The following is a 21,890-nucleotide window of genomic DNA, read 5'->3' as shown; positions in this document are numbered from 1 at the left end:
GTTCACACACGCAACTCTCTGATGAAGTTTTATTTACAAGTTTCTGACATGATCGGTGTGGTAACCCTAGAAGAAAATGTTCAACATAGCAGATTTATACTAAACTATAAAAAGTAAAAAAGGGAATTAATTAGTAATCAAAAAAGTGTTAGACAAACCAGAATATGTTTTATATTAGATTTTTTTTAAAGTAGCACCTCTTGCTTAGAGGACAGCTTTGCACATCTTGGCATTTTCATGCTCAGCTTTATGAGGTAGTTTCATGAATTGGCATTCAGTCAACAGCTGTGCCTTGTCAAGATTTAATTACTTTAATTTCTTGTCTCTTAATGTGTTTGAGAGCATCAGTTGTAAAGTTGTGAAGAGGTAGGGTTGGTACTACACAACTAAGTAAGTAGGAAAGTGAGAAATGGCTGAAAAAACAAAAAAGATACAAAGATTCAGAAATCAATATTTGGTGGAATAACCCTGGTTGGTTTTTAATCACAGTTTTCATGCATATTGGCATCATGTTCTCCTCCACCAGTCTTACACACTGCTTTTGGCTAACTTTATGCTGCTTTACTCCTGGTGCAAAAATTCAGGCAGTTCAGTTTGATTTAATTGCTTGTGATCATCCATCTTCCTCTTGATTATATTCTTCTTTTTTTTTTTTTTAAGTACAGTCCAGTACTTTGCATCGAGAGCGCGCAGGGTTCTCGTGGGCGCGCAGCTCGCGCTCCCCTCTCAGTCGGGTTCACACGCTTTGCGCGCTCCCGGTTAGTGGAGTTCACACGCCTGCGCGCTCCCGGCCAGTCAGTCGAGTCGAGTCGAGTTCACACGCCTGCATTTCAGACACACACACACACACACCAACCAGGAACCTGCGATTTTACCCGACCGACCGAGGGCGGATTTTAGCCTCCAACGGTCCGGATTTTTTTTGTTTTTTTGAGAATTAAAGCCGTGCGGGAGCTTATGTGCATGAACGGGGAACGGCGCGCGCAGGATGGTTCGGGAAACCAGACACCTCTGGGTGGGAAATTTACCCGAACATGTTCGAGAGGAGAAAATCGTGGAGCATTTTAAACGGTGAGTTTCCGAGTTTTTTTCCCTCTGCTGCTGCTGCTGCTTCGACGAGGCTGCGGCGATGCTAAGCTAAACTATGCTAAGCTAATGCTAAACTATGCTAAGCTAATGCCAGGCTTCCTCAAGATGGCCTCCCAAACGTTTGGGAGCAGCTTCAGCCCGCGCTGAAAAATCCACCAAAAGCCCTTAAAAATCGCCCCTCACCTCACATTTAACACTGTTTTATAGCTTAACGTAATGTTACATATTTAAAATATACTTTAGGATCGTTACAATTCGTGTTAAATCGGTTTAACTCTCTCAAAACTGTCCTCGCTAAGCTAGCGTTAACAAACCAGCGCTAGCTGGCGCTTAGCATGCTAAGCTAATTTTAACATTTTACCTCACGTAGTTTCCCGCTTTTCTGAGGTGAATATCTTATGTTAACTGCTCCAGCGCATCACATATATTAAATTAATAATTTAAACACAAAACTTACATATTCAACTAACCAATAAACCTCTTATATTAGTTATTTTCGGTCAGCGAGCGAAATTAGCTAACCTAACCTAGCTTAGTTAGCGCTAGCTAGCGCCGAGGAGCTAATATGAGGTCCGGACAAATTCGTTTAAATTCGTCCAGTGCCTGTTTTTGGCGCATTTAGTCACTTTAAATCGGTATTTTCTCGATTAAATCACAAGATATACAGCTTTAAACATTTTGTAATCTAATACCAATGCAATTTAAGTCAGTTTGGTGATTCTAATCACATTTTCTAGCTAAAAATAATTGCAATTTTAGCCAAGTCTAAGTCTACCTCCACTTTCTAAATATATAACGTTAGGTAGCTACCTAACAACTTTACAAAAAATAAATCATAAGTTTAGATAAATTGCTCAAACGTTTAGATTGTAGGCTAGATAACTACCTATTACATCTTAACACCAACTCTAGGTTAGCTACTGTACGATATTGTAGCTAAGAAAGCAGGTCTGGACAAATTTTCAATATTTCTTAAGTCAAAAAAGGGCAAGTTGTGACAAATGTGTCCCAGACATTTTGAAATCTGTGTAAAATTCCTTAAAGGCCAGACGTTAGTATATTCCTACAGATATGTTTGCCCTTACTAATGTTCTACAGACTGTACTTTATGGCTTATTATAAAGGAAAAGCTTTAGCTATAGATTTCATAAATTGCATTGTTCCCCTTACGATAATATTTTTTTGTTGACATTAATTACATTACATTATCTGCTTACAGTAAGGAAAAAAACACGAACAGGCTGTTCATTAAATGTAACTTATCTAATTCAATTAAAAATTTGCTATACGTATTTGAATGTTTCTGGGCTCTTGTAGGTTATGGGTCGATAAGATTCTGAATATCTATATGTACAGCATAAAATGCTGTAGGTAATCACAAACTGATAGAAATGAGCAATATATCGTAAAATAAAATCTATATCACGATATTTAAAGACACAATGCATCTGCAGTGGCCGTTTCTTGTTAAGTACTCGTTCATGCACAGGGCATTGATTTTTAATAGATTTTTGTGTCATCATCTTTATTAATTAAACAGGATTTTTTTCATGCTCTCTGCAACGAAATTTACTGTTACAAATCCTCAACTTTGTTGATATGAAAAGTAAAATTCATCACAATACCATAAAATTTAGTCAAATCGACTATGTATTTACTGAATAAATATAGCTAGCTATTTATTTGAAAAAGTATTGGTTGGAAAATGCTTGGACAATATGGAGGAAAAGGCAGTTTAATATCAAATATTTATTGAAAAGGATGTTCCTTTCTTAATGTTTTGGAAGGTCCGCCATGCTTCAGACAACACCCTCCCGTGGCTTTAATAAATATAAATAGATAACAATCAAATCTTACTGGTTTTATTTAGAAACAGGAGGCTTTGAATAACTCAGCGGGAGCAGTAGTACAGCCATTGATTTTTGAGTTTGAGTGGGATCCAATGATGAGAACTTTGAGCCTCACTGATATAATAATAGTTATTTGTTCTTCATTTAGGCAGGGAAGAGATGATTAAATAAATCAAGTAAATACCATCTTGTTAATATACAGATAAAACTCATGATGTACAGTACATTTAATAACAAGCAGAAACTAATACAAAACATGCTTTTTTGGCAGTTTAGGATAGCACAATAGCTTGAATGGTTATGTATACATGGATGAGGGGCTAGAAATGCCAGCTTTAGGATGTGGGATTTTGGGTTTAAATTGCAATTAAAATCTGAGCAGTGCTGTTCTATACAATTTATTTGTCCTTGTACATGTTTAAATGAATACAACTAAATGGGCAATTCTGAGATATATATAATTAGTGTTGCCAATAGTTGTCACTGTGATTGTATATTTTTACTGTGCAAGCGATCTCACTTCCTCTCTCTATGTTCGCCCCTAGGTATGGCCGGGTGGAGAGTGTCAAAGTCCTCCGCAAGAGGGGTTCGGAGGGCGGTGTCGCAGCCTTTGTGGATTTCGTCGACATCAAAAGTGCTCAGAAGGCTCACAATGCAGTCAACAAAATGGGAGACAGAGACCTTCGCACTGATTACAATGAACCTGGCTCGGTCCCCAGTGCTGTGCGGGGACTGGACGACAGCTCCCCCTCTAGCAGTCATGGGAGGGAGGTTGCAGGATTCTCGAGGGGTACCGTGGGGCCTGTGTACGGACCCCCGGTGTCTCTCCACACCAGAGAGGGACGCTATGAACGCAGATTAGACGGGTAAGTGGACACAGTCTCCCTCTGAGCAGCAGGGGGACTATGGTGTCAAATTAAAGCATTTTTCCCCACTGTCAATGGGTGGTAAGGTTTTCGGGGGTTAAAATCAAAAGAGAATGATATGACGCGTAATCTAGGGATCTCCCTTCTTCATTCTCTGAGGCTCGACTTCACGCTCATGGAATTATTAACCCTTATCTCTCTTGTCAATTTAAGAATGTGTGGATATAAGGTGAGATGATTTCAGTATTTGGGATTACTGTGTGAGCCATGTGTTTCCTCCAAGCTGGATATTACCCCTGTGGAAAATATCCTGGTGAGTTTGGATATTATGATCGCGGGGACGTATCTGGTGAGTTTTGGATATTAGGCATTTTCCCCTCCTTCGCGAGTGCCGGATATTACCTGCACTTCCTTGGATCACCTGTCTGGAAGTATTTGCCATGCCATTGACGGATTTATTACGTACGTGCGTGATGTGTTTGGGTTTTTTGTTTGTTTTTATTTTGTTTTCCTTTTTTTTTCACTACATGAATCTAGTTTCATTCAAATCTGCTCAAGAATCAGATTTTTTTCCCCTTGCTCAGTTTGTTTTCCATCTTCCATCTGGTCATTGTGCTAACTCTGTCTTTCATGGTGCTGTGCCAACCCTGGATGTTTACCACACCAATGGATTTAGGACAAATCTAACCATCAGTTTTTGAAAAGGGCATTGGATTTAAGTAAAGTCAACTCATTCCTTGTAAAAGGTGAGATTTGCTGTTCCAGGGTCAATGTGGAGTATTTGTTTGCTCCAACGAATCGTCAGGGCCTCCTCATTTCCCCATCACCTTCAACCACTAATCGTGGTCAGGCTGGAAACTAAAGACGAGAATTGGGACAAAAGGGGAGAAGATGACAAAAGGGGAAAACGTCGGATCATTTTGGAGCCTACCAAGAGAAGTCAAAGACAGAAGAGTAGAAGACCTCTCAGTTGGATAGACGAAGAACATTTCTGTTGGATCTAACAGTATTTTGGGATATACGAGTGCAAGCCAAAGCTGCTGGATTAACAAGCCCTAATGTGGATGTACCTGTCAGTCAATTTAAACTGGACTATAAGCAACAGTATCTCCAGATTTTATGGAAGGTATTTCACAAACCAGGTTGACGGAATATCCCAAAGTCTGATTAACGTGTACCATTTGATGGGAGTGTGCTGCTACCACAGACTGGGATTACATTTTTAAAAACAATCCTGTTTTTGTCAGTTTAAGAAGCTGAACGTGAAGCAAGTTTTTTTCCTTCGTGTCCTGCCCTGAAACTGATGTTGGGATTACTCCTCAGTACCTGTAAAAATGGATGTATTTCAGTGCCCTATGGAAGGATTTTTATATTTTACTTTTATATTTTTTCCTGTCCTATTAGGTGACTATGAAGAAAAGGATATTTTTTTAAGATGTAGTAAAATGAGTTAGGAATATATTTTTGCCAACTTTCAAGAACTCTCTTCTAAATTCTCCATGAATAACAGTTTTGGATACTCTCTTGAACGTCTCGAAGGATATTTTTATCGTGATGTTGCTGAAAATGCCACTTTTTTCGCCCCAGTATCTTTTGGCTCACACATTTGCCCGCCAATATTGTATTCGGAATATGTAGGTTCATTTGCTTCTCTGAAAAGGTTGGTATTGCCCTGCCTTGTACTCCTTTTTGCGCTTTCTTTATCTAACCCAGATATGCACCTTGTCTCTTTCCTCTTTTTTTCCACTAACCTTTGAGCTTTTAGAAATATAAACTCAATCTTTAGACAGAAAGACTCACGTTCTTTCTGAGCTGGTAGTTTGGCTTATTAACCCCTTTTTCTTTCTTTTTTCTTTCTTTCTGTGTTTCACTTTCTCTGTCTTATCCCTGCTTTTGTCCTTCTGAATGTCAATTCTTGCTATTCCTAGATTTATTTTCTTGTCTTTTAGTTTTTTTCACAATAAGGTATTGTGAACATTCTATTCGCAGATATAAAACATAACACTTGAAGGTATTTTTATGATATTTTTATGGTACTGTTATATAACAGTTATATAATGTCTATAGTCTAAAGAAGAAACAAAATATGCCTGCAAATTTGCAGAGCTACAATACAAAATAAACTATAAGTTATACTGTTAATTATACTAATTTTGTATAATTATTTATTATTACAGGTTCACTATAATTTTGATTGTTTATTGCTGTAGAGTAAGAGTGTTATACCAGCCATTTGATAGTCATTATAGTTATCACTAAAAATCCAAATGATTGTTTATCAAGTTCGATACTACAGCAAAAAATGTCACCATGAACACGCCACCATTTCTCTCACACAGAAGGAGATATATTTTAGTTTACTTATATTTACCAATATATGTGTGGTGAAGAAGGATTTCTCCATAAAGCTGAAAATACGTTTCTCTAAGCAAAACATAAGTTTAAAAACTTGTTCACTCATATTGTACTGGGCTGTAAACAGTTAAACTAGTATCTAGGCTGATTTAAAGTGACTAGGCTTAAATAAAATAAGTATTTGTACAGTATTTAGTGGATTCAGTTATTGTAGCATGTAACATTACTGTATAGGACAGTATGTGAATACTATTTGTATGGACAGTTTTAGAAATGAGCAATGACTAGATGTTTTTTTTGAAAGGCTGGGCGAAACGTATTTGTAAGTATGTTCCGTGCAGCACTTATTGAAGTCTTGGCTTTAGTAGTGATTAATGTGAAGTGATAGGCTTTCAGAAAGAGCTGGATGTTCTGTCAGTTTCAGCTGCCAAACCGACAACACAGCAAAATGTAGTCTCAGAGTTCAGGATTTAGACATGATTTAAAAAAAATCTTCAATAGTAATAAACCAAATAATTTTTTTTGGCAGTTTTAGATTTTTTGGGCATCTCAGGATTCAATATCACGATACACTGCCCACAGTAATTATATTACAATACTTTTAAGTCTGTGATACTGTACATAACAAAAGATTAATTTCTATGATATTTCATGACATTTAGTAAGTCGGATTTGGGGAAGTTTAGAATGACTGAAGTTTAGAATTAATTCAATAAAAAAATACAGATGTGACGCCACATATCGCTACGGTACAATTAATTACCATATCAATATATTCTCCCGCCCCTAGTTTTAGATTTGATTAGGCTGGATTTTTTTTATATATAAACAGTTACAGATCATTGTCAGAATAATATGGTGTTAGATAAATTACAAACATACTCTCCAATCTGCGGTAGAATTAAGTATTGTGCTATTTTATATATAGCTTTGAAACAATATTTAAGATTGATTGGATTGTAGATTTTCATACCTAAATTGTGTATAACAACTTTGGGCATGTGATGTTTCAGTGTATTCTATCTAGTCTTTTGAAATTACACATTTGTTTAATTTAAATAAAATAAAAAAACAAATACTCTACAAGAAACAAACATAAATAATAACTTCGGTCCCTTTTAGAGCAAAATTCCAGCCTGTTTTTTGAATTGAACAGATTGGACAAACTCATTTTATGTGTATATTTTCCTTTTGTAACATGTTAAATGTAAATCTAACAAATCTAAAAATTATATTTACAGCCTTAAGAAACTTTATTGGTATAGAACATTAAAAAAATTATGTTGGGTAGCAAACGCACACAGCAGGGGAAAATTTATACAGCTTTTTGTTTTTGCTGTGTGAAACAGCTATGCTTCTGAACACTCCAGAGTATTGGATGCATCAGTGGCCCTTAAAAGACAGTGGAGTGAAACTTTTGATACTGTGTAAAAGTCGTAGACAGCATGAGAATATGTATATATTTTTACATTTAAAGCTTTATAGCTATTTATTATATAGCAATATTGATTGTATTTAGTTAAACATTATTGGAAATTGATTTAAGGTTTAGACTAGGGCTGGACAATATTGCAGAAAATTTAAATCTTGTTTTTTGACGTAATTAAAAAAAAAAAAAGACATGAAACGGACATAAATATGCTTTCGTTTATATACATTTGGTACATGATGAGGGCAGGTGTGTGTTTTCTTTTTCTTTTTTCTTTTTTTTTTTTTACACTTACAGAAGATTTTATATACAACATGTTGCAAAAATAGCCACTGTATATTTAAGCTAAGAAAAAAGTGTAAAATATGTAAATCACTGCCCCACAAGAGCACAAGCCTTTCTACTGAGATTCCCTCTGGCAACTTCTATATGTAAAGATGTGCTGTCTCGATTAATTAGTTAGAACATTTTCAAACCTTTTTTTTCTAAGCAACCAGTTATTTCCTTAGCAACGCCATAGCAACCAGCACAGATACCATAGAAACACCTCAAGAAACACCTAGCAGCACCTTAGGAACCATTTTAAATGGCATTTGTGAATGTAGCCCCTCATTCTGTTTTTATTTCATTTATTTGCCTCATTACCTTATCTCTTAATTGTTTGTCTAAAAATCCGACAGACAAAAGATGAGATATATTGGCATCTGCAATGAAATAGATCAAACTTAATGACAAAAAAGCAAAATTTTAGGACAATGGATCAGGCACAGCAGTGCTGCTGGAGTTTTTAAACAGTGTCCACTGTATTAGACAGTCCTATCTATTATCTCCTTGTAGATCAGCTTTTGAACAGTTTGTGTTGGCCATCCTCTACCCCAGATTTATTTGGTGGATGGACTATTTTGTGTCAAGCAGTGATGTTCTCCCTGTGCGCACGCAAGCACAAGCAAAATAAAAAAATCTGTTTCTGTGTAAGTGTTTCCTTTTTTTTTTTTTTTTTTTAGCTTGCTTTTCTTTGTTCTCTTGGTCAGAGATACAGTGGCTTTTACATCTAGCTTCAGGTCTTTTATCAAATGACTGTGGGTGCACCCATGATTAGAAGGGTTTAATAACTCCACCAGCACTGCTACATCTGATCTACTTGTTCCAGTGCAACAGGAACATTAACATGCCACCACCATGCCAATCACTGTCACTATAGTGCTGAGAACATCCCACCACCCAAATAATAGCAGGCTGTCTGTGGAGGCCCAGTTTGTTAGTTCTGATCATTGAAAAACATGGTGAAAGGAGGATAACAAAGTATGCAGAGAAACCAATGGACTGTAGGGGATAGGGCTGCTAAAATGGACTGAGAATGTAGTAACAATTAAATTACTTGCTTAGTTGCTTTCATACCAGAAACCTATTTACTGCCAGGATGAATCATTTTAAACTAATCTGGAATGTCAGACTTTTACACAGTATTGTATTTGTTTGCATGGATCTATGATTTACTTCAATGTGAGCTGATTTCTGAATATTTCTCTTCTTTTCCATCTCTTTTCTCTCATTCTTACAGCAGCTCAGACAGTCGGGACAGAACGTACGAGCACAGTCCTTATGGACACCATGAACGCAGTGGCACTTTCGATAGGCCGCGGCACTACAACACAGACTATTACCGTGACCGCACCATGTTTGCCTCTGGGGTCGCCACCAGCCCAGCAGTTAGTGCAATTAGTGGGGGATTTGAGACCCCAGAACCTCATTTTGAATCCCGAATCCGCGACCCCTTCACCTTGTCCAGCTCTACACGCAGGGACCCTTACCGCGACGACAGGGGGCGGCGCGTCGATCGGACTTACCACCATCGCCGCAGCCGGTCTTCTCACTCTTCTCAGTCACGACATCCTTCTCCACAGCGGTCCACCGGACAGACTCCCAAAGCCCCCAGCTCTCCCAAAAGAGCAGCAGCCTCTCCAGGCCGAGGTCCGCGCTCAAGGTCCCGAACTCGATCATCTAGCTCGGACTCAGTCAGCAGCACCGGCAGCACCGGCAGTGGCAGGTAGAGTTAAAATCTTAAGGATTTTTTTTTAAAAAAAGAACTACTGTTGCTTTAAAAAAAGTCATAGAATGGAGGAAGTCCATAATGCAGTTCTCCAGCTATTAGGGGTGGGAATATCTAAGCACTTTATGATTAGGTTCAAAATCAGTAAAGTATTGTTTTATGTATTTTTCGTTTTCTTGGGGCAGTTTTGCTGCATCTCAAATGAGACTATTGTACTGTGCTGAGTTTAACTGGGAGGTTAAATATAAAAAGGCTCTATGTCAGGTCTGAAATAGATTTTTGTAATCTATTCAGAATTGTCCACATCCAAAAAAAATCCAACCATTTATATAAAACTAAGTGGTGGGCCACACAGTAATCTCTAGTGTCTGCCGACTAAATGCATCAAGAAATTAACTCATTTTTTTTTCAGGTCGTCGCAATTTCACAAGTGTTCTCAGATTAGTCCTTTGTTGTGTTTCGCTGCACCTTGTTTGTTTTATTCTAAGGAGATTTTGTTCTTTTTCCCAATTCTGGCAGCAGTGACTCAAACAGCAGTTCTAGTGAGGGCTCTCGGGCACGCTCTGTTCAGTCTGCAGCCACTCATGTTACTCCTGCACCCCCCCAAATGTCTATGGACTGTGAGGAGCCTCGTAGGAGCTTCGGCATCAGAGTACAGAACCTTCCTGTGCGATCCACAGGTAATAAGTAATAAATGTACTAATACTATGTTTACTAATTATGTTGTATCATGGTTACCTAACTAAAGGTTTCATTAGTTGTTTCTAAATGTAAATGAAACTTAGTCTTAAATGTTCCTCTGTTGTTTCTAGACACAAGCTTAAAAGATGGACTTTTCCACGAGTTTAAGAAATATGGGAAAGTGACATCTGTGCAGATACATGGTGCATCAGAGGAACGTTATGGATTAGTCTTCTTCAGACAACAAGAGGACCAGGAGAAAGCTCTTAGTGTATCTAAAGGAAAGCTCTTCTTTGGTATGCTGATTGAGGTGACCGCTTGGAACGGCCCTGGTAAGTACTCTGTGAGCCGGGGCGGTTACTGTAGACTACAGTTAATTGCTGTTTCTGCTTTGTTAACGTATGTTTTATCTCTAACAGAGACAGAAAGCGAAAATGAGTTTCGTCCCTTGGATGGGCGGATAGATGAGTTCCATCCAAAGGCTACTCGAACGTTGTTCATTGGAAATTTGGAGAAGACAACTAATTACCAGCAGCTGCTTGATGTATTTCAGCGCTTTGGCGAGATAGTGGTAAAGGTTTTAATCGTTTTTTTTATTCTTCAAATACATTTTTTCCATTGCATTTCTGCTTTTGATGAAAAATCCACTGTTTTTTGTAAGCAGGCCTTCTTAAATAATACCTCTCTGTTTTCAGGATATTGATATTAAAAGGGTCAATGGTATTCCTCAGTATGCCTTTGTGCAATACTCCGATATTGCCAGTGTGTGTAAAGCCATCAAGAAAATGGATGGGGAGTACCTGGGAGCCAACAGACTTAAGGTATTTTACGTTTATCGTGTCATGATACGCATCACTGCCACGATAAGGAAACATCATACAATATAAGATACATAGCACTTTCTAACAAGCTTATTTTTTGTTGGAAAGATGGTGCTATTTGCCTAATAATTTCGTTGACACAGTATATATATATTTTTTTCAGCTTGGTTTTGGGAAAAGTATGCCTACAACTTGCGTATGGTTAGATGGACTGTCCTCTAACATCACAGAGCAGTATCTAACACGACATTTCTGTCGCTATGGACATGTGGTCAAGGTAAAAATGCTGATCCTGATGCATATAAGGTTGCATAAATTTAGATATATATTAAATGTTATTCACTAAATGTTCTATTATCAATTTTACAGGTTGTGTTTGACAGAATGAAGGGAATGGCACTTGTCTTGTACAACAACACAGATTTTGCTCAAGCTGCTGTAAGAGAGACCAAAGGATGGAAGATTGGAGGCAATAAAATTAAGGTAGTATTGGGGTCTTCTAAATTTTGTAACCATGCTTTAGTTGCTTCGGTAAATGAAAATATCAGTGATTTCTTATGGTTTTGGTATTTGCTTTTTGTGTAGGTTGATTTTGCCAGTCAGGAAAGCCAAATGGCATTCTATCGCTCTATGCAGGCGTCAGGACAGGATATTCGTGACTTTTATGAACTCCCTGCAGAAAGAAGGTAAACTTTTCTCAAAGTTCTGTGAGATTACAGTGTTATAATATCTATCTCAGTGTTGGCAAGGTGTTTGATTGATCTATTATCTCCTTTCATTTATCAGAGAGGAACGAAGACCTCCGTATCACGAATTTCCAGCAGAAAGAGCTTACTATGAGAATGTTCGGACACCTGGGATTTATACTGAAGACCCTCGACGAGAATACCCTGCTCGCAGTCGTGAACGTTACACAGAATTGGAGCATTACCAGGGTGAACATTATGATCCACGCTATCATGAAGACCCTCGGGAATACAGAGATTATCGGGACCCTTTTGAACAGGACATCAGAAAGTATAGCTACATTCAGCGAGAACGGGAGCGAGAACGGGAACGTTTTGAAGCCGACCGTGGCAGATGGAGCCCGTCCCATCAGCGCCGCCCTGTTTCACCTTCTGCTTCCCCGTCACCATCTGAACGTGTTTCAAGAGATGCAGAGAGGCGTGTGTTCAGGCACTCGTCTGAGAGAAGTGGAAGCTGCAGCTCCTTATCGCCTCCTCAATCTCAGTTTGAAAAAACAGAAAAGTCTCCTGTGGATTTCAAGCCAGAGAGTCTGGAGAGAGAAATGGAGCAGCAGGCTGAGGCAGACCGTGTAAGTGGGGCAGAGAAGAGCAAACGTAGCAGGAGAAAGGAGAAAACTGACCGAGAGAAGGGAGAGAAGATAAAGTCAAGAAGGGGAAAAGTGCAGTCTCCTAGCATACCTCGTTCTGAAGCAGACAGGGAGCCCAGTTTGGATTCTAACTCTGGAAAAATAAAGGTCCCAGACTCTGATGGCTCAGAAAGACAGAGACACAAAGGTGAAAATGAACCCTCCCCTGCTGATCCTTTGTCCCGTCTTGAGCCACAAAAAGGAGAAAGGCTTGACCAAGGTAAAAGTGAGTCAGTGGACCGGGATAGCAAAGGAAGATCAAAGAAGCACCAAAAATCTGACCTTGGAAATGAGGGAAAAGAGACTCTTGTGGATTCTGACAGGCTTGCCGCACGCAAAAGACGTTTTGGAGACCCCAGTTGCAAAGCCATAAGGCAGAAAAGAGGTCGTCTTGAAGATGAAAGTGCTGGGGTTAGTCAGTCTGCAGACTTTGGAGCAAATTCTTCTCTTGCAAAGGAAACAGAAATTGATGCAAAAATCGTAGAAAAAGATGCACACAAGAGGGAACACAAGTCCAAATCTGAAAGGATATCTTCTCACTTTAGTCAAAGGGAAGAGTTGGACCCTAGTACTAGAGGCGAGTCTCAGAGTTCATCTGTACGGCTAGCAGAGCATTCTGATCCTATCTTGGAGTCTTTAGACTCAAAATCTCAGCCAGGTATTTCTAGAAGATTCTCCAAAGATGGAACCCCGGAAAAGGACAAAGTTAGGGACGAGTACCTGGACATTGATCTTTCTCAGAGTTATCGCAAGCAGATGGAGCAAAACCGAAAACTTCGTCAGCAGCTGCAAGAGCCTGATAAACCAGGAAAAACAGATTCTACTCAGTGTTTGGAAACAGAAGACTTTGAACACCGTAGCCTGGTGCATGAAGTAGGTAAGCCACCTCAGGATGTAACAGATACTTCTCCATCAAGTAAGGCCAAGAAACCAGAGCATTTTGACATGGATATGACTACCAAGAGAGAACGTGTATACAGAACATCTCGTCCAAAAAGTGAAGACGCCGAATGGAACAACACACATTCTCCAAGGTTTCAGCATGGCCCTCATCATGCAGAGGAAGAGTATACAGATGTTCATCTAATTAATGTTAAAGAAGCAAAAGAACTTCCCAAGACAGAGGATAATGCTCACCCAGACCTGGACCTTCCAGTTAAACGGATGCAGGCATCTCAGGTGTCTAAGCAAAGCACCCCACTATTGGATGAACAGCAAAGACGCTGGGAGAGTCGTTTAAAACATGACTTGTTTCCTGACTTTTCAAGGAATTCAGAGAAAAGACGTTTAAATCGGAAGTATTTGGATTATGGACTTTGGCCTGATTTGGAGCCTGGTGAGGTTCGCTCAGACTCTGAGGAAGATCGAGAACACAAACCAAATTCTCCAATGCCCTCTACCTCTATGTCCTTCCCTGAACGGCATCGTGGGGACAGAATACCAGAATCTAAGCTTACCACCTCACTGGAGAGAAATAGATTTTATTCCTTTGCTCTTGATCAAACTATCACTCCTGATACTAAAGCTTTGTTGGAACGTGCAAAATCTTTGTCCTCCTCAAGGGAAGACAATTGGTCTTTCCTGGATGGTGACTCTCATTTTGCTAGTTTCCGTAGCAGAAAGGATACAGAAAAGGTAGAGTCAACACCGCGACCAACACCTTCGTGGTACATGAAGAAGAAGAAAATTCGAAGTGAATCTGAGGATAAAATCGATGACAGAAAGGAAGATCCTAAGCCAGAAGAACATGAACGACGAGAGCTTTTTGCTTCTCGCTTTCTGCACAGTTCGATCTTTGAGCAAGACTCAAGGCGACTCCAGCATCTTGAACGAAAGCATGAAGATTCTGAACATGGCTGTCCTGCCCAGCAAGGCCAAACTGAGGTTCAACCTGATTCAGAACCAATGGTTCTTTTCCATGACCGCTTTATGGAATTAACAAGGCTACAGCAACAGAAGTTGAAGGACCAGGCTCAGCAAGAGTCAAAGAAGGAAGAAATTGTAGATGTAAAAATTAACAGTAAATCTGAGGAAGAGGAACCAGTCCAACAACGCAGTACTACTGAACCTATCATACAGCAAACTGAAATTAAACCCATCACCCCTGTACAGCCTCCGCAAACAAGTCCTGTCCAAGCGATCAATGTAAACCCTGCCCACGAAACTCCAATTTCCCCACCAGTCTTGACAACTAAAGAGATGTCACCAAAACAAGAGGCTGCTAATGTTGAGACTCCTTCACCTAAGCAGCTTGATCTACCTATAAAAGAAGAAGAAAAGCAGCCTGAACAGGTCTTTGCAACTCTTCCACCGCCTCAAGAAACATCTGAGACAGTTGGCTCAGAATGCCAGGAGATAAAGCCTTCAGTGAATGAGATGAAAGTTAACCCAACTAAAGAAATGGAAACAATTCCTGATAGAGATGCTGAGCAGCTCTCCAATAGTGATCTGCAGACCAACGACACACAAATGAGCTGTGAACCAGAACCCGAGCCACAAACCAAGCCCATTGAGTTACAGAATTCTCCATCCCCTATGACTATCGATGAAGCTGACAAATTAGAAAAGCCAGAGCCTGTAGCCAAAGTAACAGAACCTCCAGTTAAAGAGGTTGAAGCCAAGAATGCTGACAGTCATATAGCAGAGGAACCAACCTCTCCTCCTCCAAGGTCAAGAAATAAGAAAACAAAGGCCTCACCTCCGACACCCGTAGCCCCTTTGATCTCACCAAGCACACCAGATAAACAAAGCACTCGCAAGAGTGAGCGCATTGATAAGGAGAGGCATAAGCGTTCATCTTCTCCAAGAGGGGAGTCATCTAAAGCAACTTTAGACAAGCCTGGGAAGTCTCCCATCCATAGTCCTGAACCTGAGCAGAGTGTGGAACAAAATGCACCCCCTGTAAGGGCAAGACGCAGGAATGTACGTTCTGTTTATGCGACTGTAGTTGAGGGTGAATCTGCCCCACAAACTGGCAAAGATGTTGAATCACCACGCAGTGCACGCAAACGTGGTACGGACAAAGATAGTGGGCAACAGCAGCAACCTGAACCAGACAACCCTACTGCACCAGTAATTTCAAGACGGGGTCGTCCACCTAAGAGTCGACGCCAAGGAGAGGAACATCCAGCCGGAAAAAGTGAGCGGACAAAAATGACTGAGACAAAAGAGATGGATATAAATGAGCCTGGAAATAACGAAACAGTCACTAAAACGGGCAAAGGAAAACATTCTCAGTATGGACACAAAGCAAATCAAACTGCTTCTGTTTCTGGACAAGGAAAAAAAGGAGACAAAATAGATAAAGTATCTGAGACTAATTCTCAAAAGATAGAGCCCTTTGAAATGGACACAGACGGCAAAAACCAGCATGAATGTGATCCTTCCGGTAAAAGTGATTCAAAGGAAGAACGTAAACCACAAATTAGTTCAGAACCAAAGCAAGAAAAAGAGAAAGTGAATCAAATGGAAAAAGGCCCTGAAAGCCAAGAAAAGCCTGAATCTATTCAAGAACCCTCTTCTTTGGAAAAAAGTGGAAAAACTAAGGCAACTCGACTAAATCGTGATTCAAAATTACTAACTGAAGATAAATCTCTCGGCCTCAAAAACCTTAGAATCAGCCTTGATGTGACAGAAGTAACTGTAAGACTTCAAACAGGCGAGAATGAATCTGGGCATGAAGCATCTTCTAAAAAGATTGTGCCAGTTACTTCCCCCAAAGACCTGCCACTGGAACCTAAATTGGCAAAGAACGAAATGAATACTAAAGAAGAAGATGGTGATACTAAAGAAGATTCTGTAACCAGTGGAAAGGTCAAAGATACTTCTGAAGCATTATTGTCGCGTCAGATGGAGCTTGAACAAGCTGTTGAGAACATTGCTAAGCTTACAGAAGATCCTACTCCACTTCAGTTTAAAAGCCCAACAGAGATCCAACCCCCTTTATCTGAACTTCCAGAGGAGCCGGTTCATGAAACAGAAGAAGAAAAACCTGCAAATCCTGCTAGTGAAACTGAACTTGCAGCTGCTATTGATTCAATCACATCTGAAGATGTGTCTTGCGGTCTGCCACAAGACCCAGTCATGGATACGGACCCTGATATTCAGACTTTAGTCCCAGAGGGCAAAGTTGCAGAGAGTAACTCTGGTACCGTTCAGGAGGAGCCCTCTACCACAGGAACCCCAAGAAAAGGCAAAGGTAGAGGAAAAGCCCAGAAAAGAGCCAAAGGCCCGAAGGCCAATGTCAACAAGAAGGAAGCAAACAAAGAGCTAGATGCAGAGAGGCCTTCTGTGAAACCACTAGACTCCATACCTGAGGTTCAAACAGTCAAAGAATCTTTGCCACCAGCTACTACTGTCGTTATTACACCTTCATCCAAGCAGGATTTGAGCTTAACAGCTAATGTTCCTGAAGTCCCTAAAGCAACAGAGGTTCCTCCTAAAGAACAAGCTGATCTCCCAAAACCCTCTGGTCCGTTAGCTAATAAAAGCCCAACATCCCTCAAGCCTCTGTCCAATCCTTATGAGTGTACATCTCCCTCCCTGTCTCCCACAAGTATTTGCCTCAAACCTTCACAGCAAAGACTTCCAGTCTCCCCCACAGATCGATTGAATCAACCCAAAGAGACTGTCGTTCTCTCCCCTTCATTAACACCCTCAGTTCAAACAGAGAATCCAAAATTACACTCCGATCCCTCTCCACATGATGCCAACACCAGTGATTTGCGTAAAATTCTTACAAAGCCAAGAAGTATTCCAATTACGGACATTAGTCCAATGCTGGGAAGCATGCATGCAAGGGAAAACGATCCCAAGGGTACACCACATGAGAGCAGGCACACTTCCATTTCAGCCCAACCTGTGGTTCGTCCACCAGCATCTTTGCCTTCCCCAGAAACAAAGCAAGTCTTTAGTGAGAAGTCGGTAATTTCTGTCATTGCCTCTAATGCTACGTCAGTCATCAGTCGGGTTTGCAATCCTCCTGAATCTGAGGAGAAGCTTAGTATTCCAATGGGAAAACCCTTTGTTGAGAAACAGCCTCCAAAGCAGATGTACCAGCCCAGCATGGATGACAGCAATGCCCATCACGGCCCAACGGTTGGAGAGGAAGGTGGAAATGCAGGTCGCTACATAGTCGAAAGCACGTCCCTGAGTACAGGCCCTACTGCTGGACTAAGGGTAAATACCTCAGAGGGAGTGGTAGTGCTGAGTCACTCAGGACAAAAAATTGAGGGACGCCAGCGGATTAGTGCCAAAATCAGTCAGATTCCACCTCCTAGTGCCGTAGACATAGAATCTCAGCAGTTGGTGTCAATGCCACCGCTCAAGCAAGACCTTTACAGCCCCTCTCAGCCAGCTACACCTAAGGGTTCCTTGCCTGCATCAGACAGTGGTCATTCCATGAAGTCACAGCCTAATGTCTCTTCTATTAAGCAAGAGTCTGGATTAGATAAATTAGATCTGTATGCTTCACTTCAAAGTGGAGTTGTGAAAAGGCTTCAGCAGACATCTGCACCTTCACAAGTAATGGGTTTCCATCACTCAGAATACGGTATGGTGATGAAACATCCCAAGAAAGGAGAAGGAAATGAACCTCTCAATGTGGATAGTGTGAAACCTGCATGGGTGTCAACAATAAGCCCTGCCATAAGCCCTCACCTGCCCTCTCCAGCTGGTAATCATGTTGGATTCATACCAGGAACCCCTACGGATAGAGCACCTTCACATATTCAGGCTAAACAAGAACCACGCTCCCCACGGAAAACTGGACACCCCCATTCTCCCTTTGTGCCTTCTCCTATTGGCTCATCGTCTCCTAAAGCTGTTTCTATGGTATTGCCTACAGGATTATCCACTATGTCTCAATATGTCCCAAGTGTACACCACTCTGAGCAGTCTGTGATCATGCCCCCTCACAGCACTCATGGCAATCTTGGTAGAATGTCACCTCACCGTGTAGGTCAGACCATTCCTATTGGTCACCTTTCTCAGGGAGAGGTACGAGTTAACACACCCCCAATATCAATTATGAACTTCGGCATTCATTCTGAGAGCCTTGCCTCAGCCTGGCCCCCTGGTCAACAGCGCCCCACATCTCCCCAAGCTGTTGGCAACAGAGAAATGGTTCTCAAAGTTAACCCAGCCAATACCAGAGGCCATGAAGGTGGCGAGGAGGATGCAAGACGGTTTCACCCAGCACTTGGAAGACCACCAGCGGCACAGCTGAAACCAGAGTCAATACCAGCAGAATACCGTGGGCCGATTCACAGTGGATTGCCATTGGACCGGTTCAACATGTCGCCAAGAGACATGCGAATGCTCATGCACCATCAGCAGGGGGAGCGTCCAGCTGCAGAGATTCAACATGGACATATTGCGGAGGCTGCCCCTCAAACTTCAACACCCACCAGCATTACGTCTTCGCTCTCTCCACGGGCACACCTGTTGCAAAAGAATGTAGCTGACAAAGACCCATTGAAACAGTCTGATTTAAAGAGGAACACGCCACCTCCTGGGAAAGACGGGATGATGGGACTTAGGGGCGCAGTGCCTTCCATGGCTTCTCCTCAGCGGGTACAGGTGATTCCCTCAGGAGCCGTGCCACCCTTTTCGGAGTATTCTGCGATGTACACCAACCTACGCACTGTCCACTCGCAGTTTCCTGAAAGCTCACCTTTAGCGATTGCCCAACCACCTCATAATATCACGCCTTCACAGGTAGGCTGAACTCCGTGCTGTACTAAAATACTCCTTTTAAAAATATTTAGGTATTTAAGATTTGAATTCTACTGATGTTTTGTTTTTGTCCTATGAAGGGTATTCAAGAAACTGACCACGGCCAGGTACAGACTGAAGGTAAACTGGAGCATGTTGGACACCAGCAAGTCAACATGGTGCAGCTTCTGACGGTAATTTACTTGCACAAATGTGTGTGTGGTGGGGAATAAAAGGCTTGGAAGAATCTGTGGAATATTCACTATATATTGGAGGACAGTTCTCTACGATACTTTACAGTATCTGTGCTACTAAGGAGGATAAAATAGTCCTAAGTAAGCAAATACTAGGAATTATAGATTTATTGGTGTCAGTTTCACAGAATTTAACAGCCAATGTTCTTCACCGCATGTTTATTTACCCTATTCATTTGATTATAGCGCCACCATGTGGAGTAATAAAGCAGTAACTTTAGTAAGTCTAATAGTGTGGCGAGTCTTAGAGTTTAGAAGCCTATATTTTAATAAAGGTGTCAATACAATCAAAACAATACTACTAATATTTTGCATTATATTGATATGAGATCTTAAAATATTTGTTGATATATAGAGCTGAAAAGTCTCAAGGAAGTTGAATAATACATACTATTTTTATTTGTTACTCAATATTTGTATTTTTTTTTTTCTCCATATTCAAAACAGAAATACCCAATTGTGTGGCAAGGCCTGCTGGCATTGAAGAATGACACCGCAGCTGTCCAGTTGCATTTTGTGTGTGGGAACAAGTCTCTTGGCCTTCGATCGCTTCCTGTGCCGGAGACTGGTGCTCACCTCCGTATTGTTCAGAGAATGAGGTTAGAGACGCCGCAGCTCGAGGGAGTGGCTCGCAGAATGACTGTAAGTTCAGAATTAATTAAGACTTAATTATAGTGTTTTGAAAATGGGCACAGAAACAATTTATTTGTTTTTCTTTTCTAAGGGTGAGAGCGACTTCTGCCTCCTACTGGCCATGCCCTGTGGTCGAGATCAGGAAGATGTCGTAAACCAGACGCAAGCCCTTAAATCGGCCTTCATCAATTATTTAAAGGCCAAGCTGGCTGCAGGCATCATCAATGTGCCCAATCCTGGATCAAATCAGGTATATTCTTATTAAAATAATATTGGACTAACTCATTAATTGCAAAATGGGCATTAAAGGAGAAATACAGTGGGAAATGGACTTGGGTTGTAGTGAAACATGATAACGAGATTTTTTTTAACAGTTTACCTCCATTCTCCCTCAGCTTTCCCAAATACAGCACTTTTAGCTGATTATCCCAACAGGCTTAAAATGCTGGTACTAGGGGCATAGCAGTGTGCATGCATAGAAATCACTATTTTTACACCATTATCTAACTCAAAGTAGCTCCACACTTCATTAGTAGAATGCAGAGGTCCTGTCATGTAAAACAAGTCACTGCAAACTTTACGAATTAAATGCACATCTTGAAATTAAGTCAAGATAATGCCAGTCTATTTCACATCAGGCTTCAGTGTTTTGCATTATAAGTGTAACCTTGCTAACTTTTCTCCTTTTTTTCTCTCTCTTTTCCTTGTAGCCTGCCTACGTGTTGCAGATTTTTCCTCCATGCGAGTTTTCGGAGAGTCATCTTTCACGACTCGCTCCAGATCTCCTCAGCCAGATCTCCAGTATCTCCCCTCATCTAATGATTGTCATTACCTCAGTGTGAATCTGCATTTCCTCAGACTGAGCTCCACTCACATCAGCTCTCCTCCCCCTCTGACTTCGCCTCCACGGACGTTCGCATTTACAGCCTGAAGGGACTCTGGAGATATTTGTGTTTTTGTTTGTCTGGAATCTTACATATCAACTCCAGTTCGTCTTTCCTCTGGTGACCCTCCCGGCTCTCCGAATCGCTCAAGGATTTGTCCGTGTGCAGCACCACTCACTCCGGGTTACGTACAAGCTAATTTGACCATTTCTGCTGTATTTGTATTTATTGGTAATTTTTTTTATTTTTTGCTTATGGAAATTCTTTGGGAAATCAGGATGTTTTGAAGAATAAGGAAAAAAGAAGAAAAAAGGTGACGAACTGGACGCTACTTTTTTTTTCTTCATTCTTCAGTGATTCAGTTCTATTTTTTTTAAAAGGTGGATGATAGAAATCATTGTAACAGACTAATGGGTTTTTAAGTAACCATGCACCACATTCATTGGTCAGTGCGCCTTCCGAAGAGGAATTAACATTGGGAATGTACATTTCAGGGGATCTTCTCATCCGCCTTGCTTTGTCGCTCACTTTGCTAAACGCAGATCACAGCAGACTCCTCCTCCGTCTTCGGCTCGAAACACACAGACAGACACGCAGCTGCAGAACTCTGGAGTTACCAGATTGCAGGACTGTAAATATTTTAAATATTTAAAACCCTGGCAAGTTGGCTTAAACCCAGGAGAGTTGCTTGTTATTATTTTCAACCATGGAACTAACCACAGACATCTTCGGAAAAAAAGAGACGAGCGAAGAACATCGACACAAACCCGAACTTAAATTTGTGATGTAAATACTTTAAAAGACTTTGGGCTGGCAGCTCTTGCGAGGGTTTGTTGCGGGCACTTCAGTTTTTCTTACTCAAATAAAAAAAATCCAGAAAACTTGAATATAA

The 21,890-nt window shown here is 40.8% G+C and overlaps 1 protein-coding gene across 7 annotated transcripts; it reads left to right on the top strand.

Annotated features, from left to right (window-relative positions):
• The first annotated feature begins 753 nt into the window (after positions 1 to 753).
• On the top strand, positions 754 to 21,890 carry si:ch1073-335m2.2 (msx2-interacting protein). 7 transcript variants are annotated; one of them, XM_049471999.1, is made up of 15 exons: positions 754 to 1,071; positions 3,485 to 3,805; positions 9,154 to 9,636; positions 10,159 to 10,319; positions 10,452 to 10,652; positions 10,740 to 10,897; positions 11,016 to 11,141; positions 11,305 to 11,418; positions 11,511 to 11,624; positions 11,727 to 11,827; positions 11,928 to 19,230; positions 19,329 to 19,421; positions 19,929 to 20,123; positions 20,206 to 20,364; positions 20,825 to 21,890. In XM_049471999.1, the coding sequence occupies exons 1-15, from the start codon at positions 989 to 991 to the stop codon at positions 20,954 to 20,956; spliced, it is 9,744 nt and encodes a 3,247-aa protein (XP_049327956.1). In that variant the 5' UTR covers positions 754 to 988; the 3' UTR covers positions 20,957 to 21,890. The 7 variants fall into 7 exon arrangements, with proteins under 7 accessions (XP_049327956.1, XP_049327957.1, XP_049327955.1 ...); XM_049472000.1 differs by having other exon boundaries at positions 9,151 to 9,636; positions 10,162 to 10,319; positions 10,740 to 10,891; XM_049471998.1 differs by having other exon boundaries at positions 9,151 to 9,636; positions 10,162 to 10,319.

This window comes from Astyanax mexicanus, chromosome 24 (genome assembly GCF_023375975.1).
Source record: "Astyanax mexicanus isolate ESR-SI-001 chromosome 24, AstMex3_surface, whole genome shotgun sequence".
Taxonomy (NCBI): Eukaryota; Metazoa; Chordata; class Actinopteri; order Characiformes; family Acestrorhamphidae; genus Astyanax; species Astyanax mexicanus.
Note: the sequence above shows the minus strand (reverse complement) of the source record. Positions and strands in the feature narration are given on the sequence as shown.

What these genes read in the sequence shown, in the direction of transcription:
- si:ch1073-335m2.2 (XM_049471997.1), top strand. Translation starts at nt 989, where the DNA reads ATGGTTCGGGAAACCAGACACCTCTGGGTGGGAAATTTACCCGAACAT. An exon ending in ATCGTGGAGCATTTTAAACG is followed by an intron (nt 1,072 to 3,484) that starts GTGAGTTTCCGA and finishes GTTCGCCCCTAG; the next exon opens with GTATGGCCGGGTGGAGAGTG. An exon ending in GACCGCTTGGAACGGCCCTG is followed by an intron (nt 10,653 to 10,739) that starts GTAAGTACTCTG and finishes TATCTCTAACAG; the next exon opens with AGACAGAAAGCGAAAATGAG.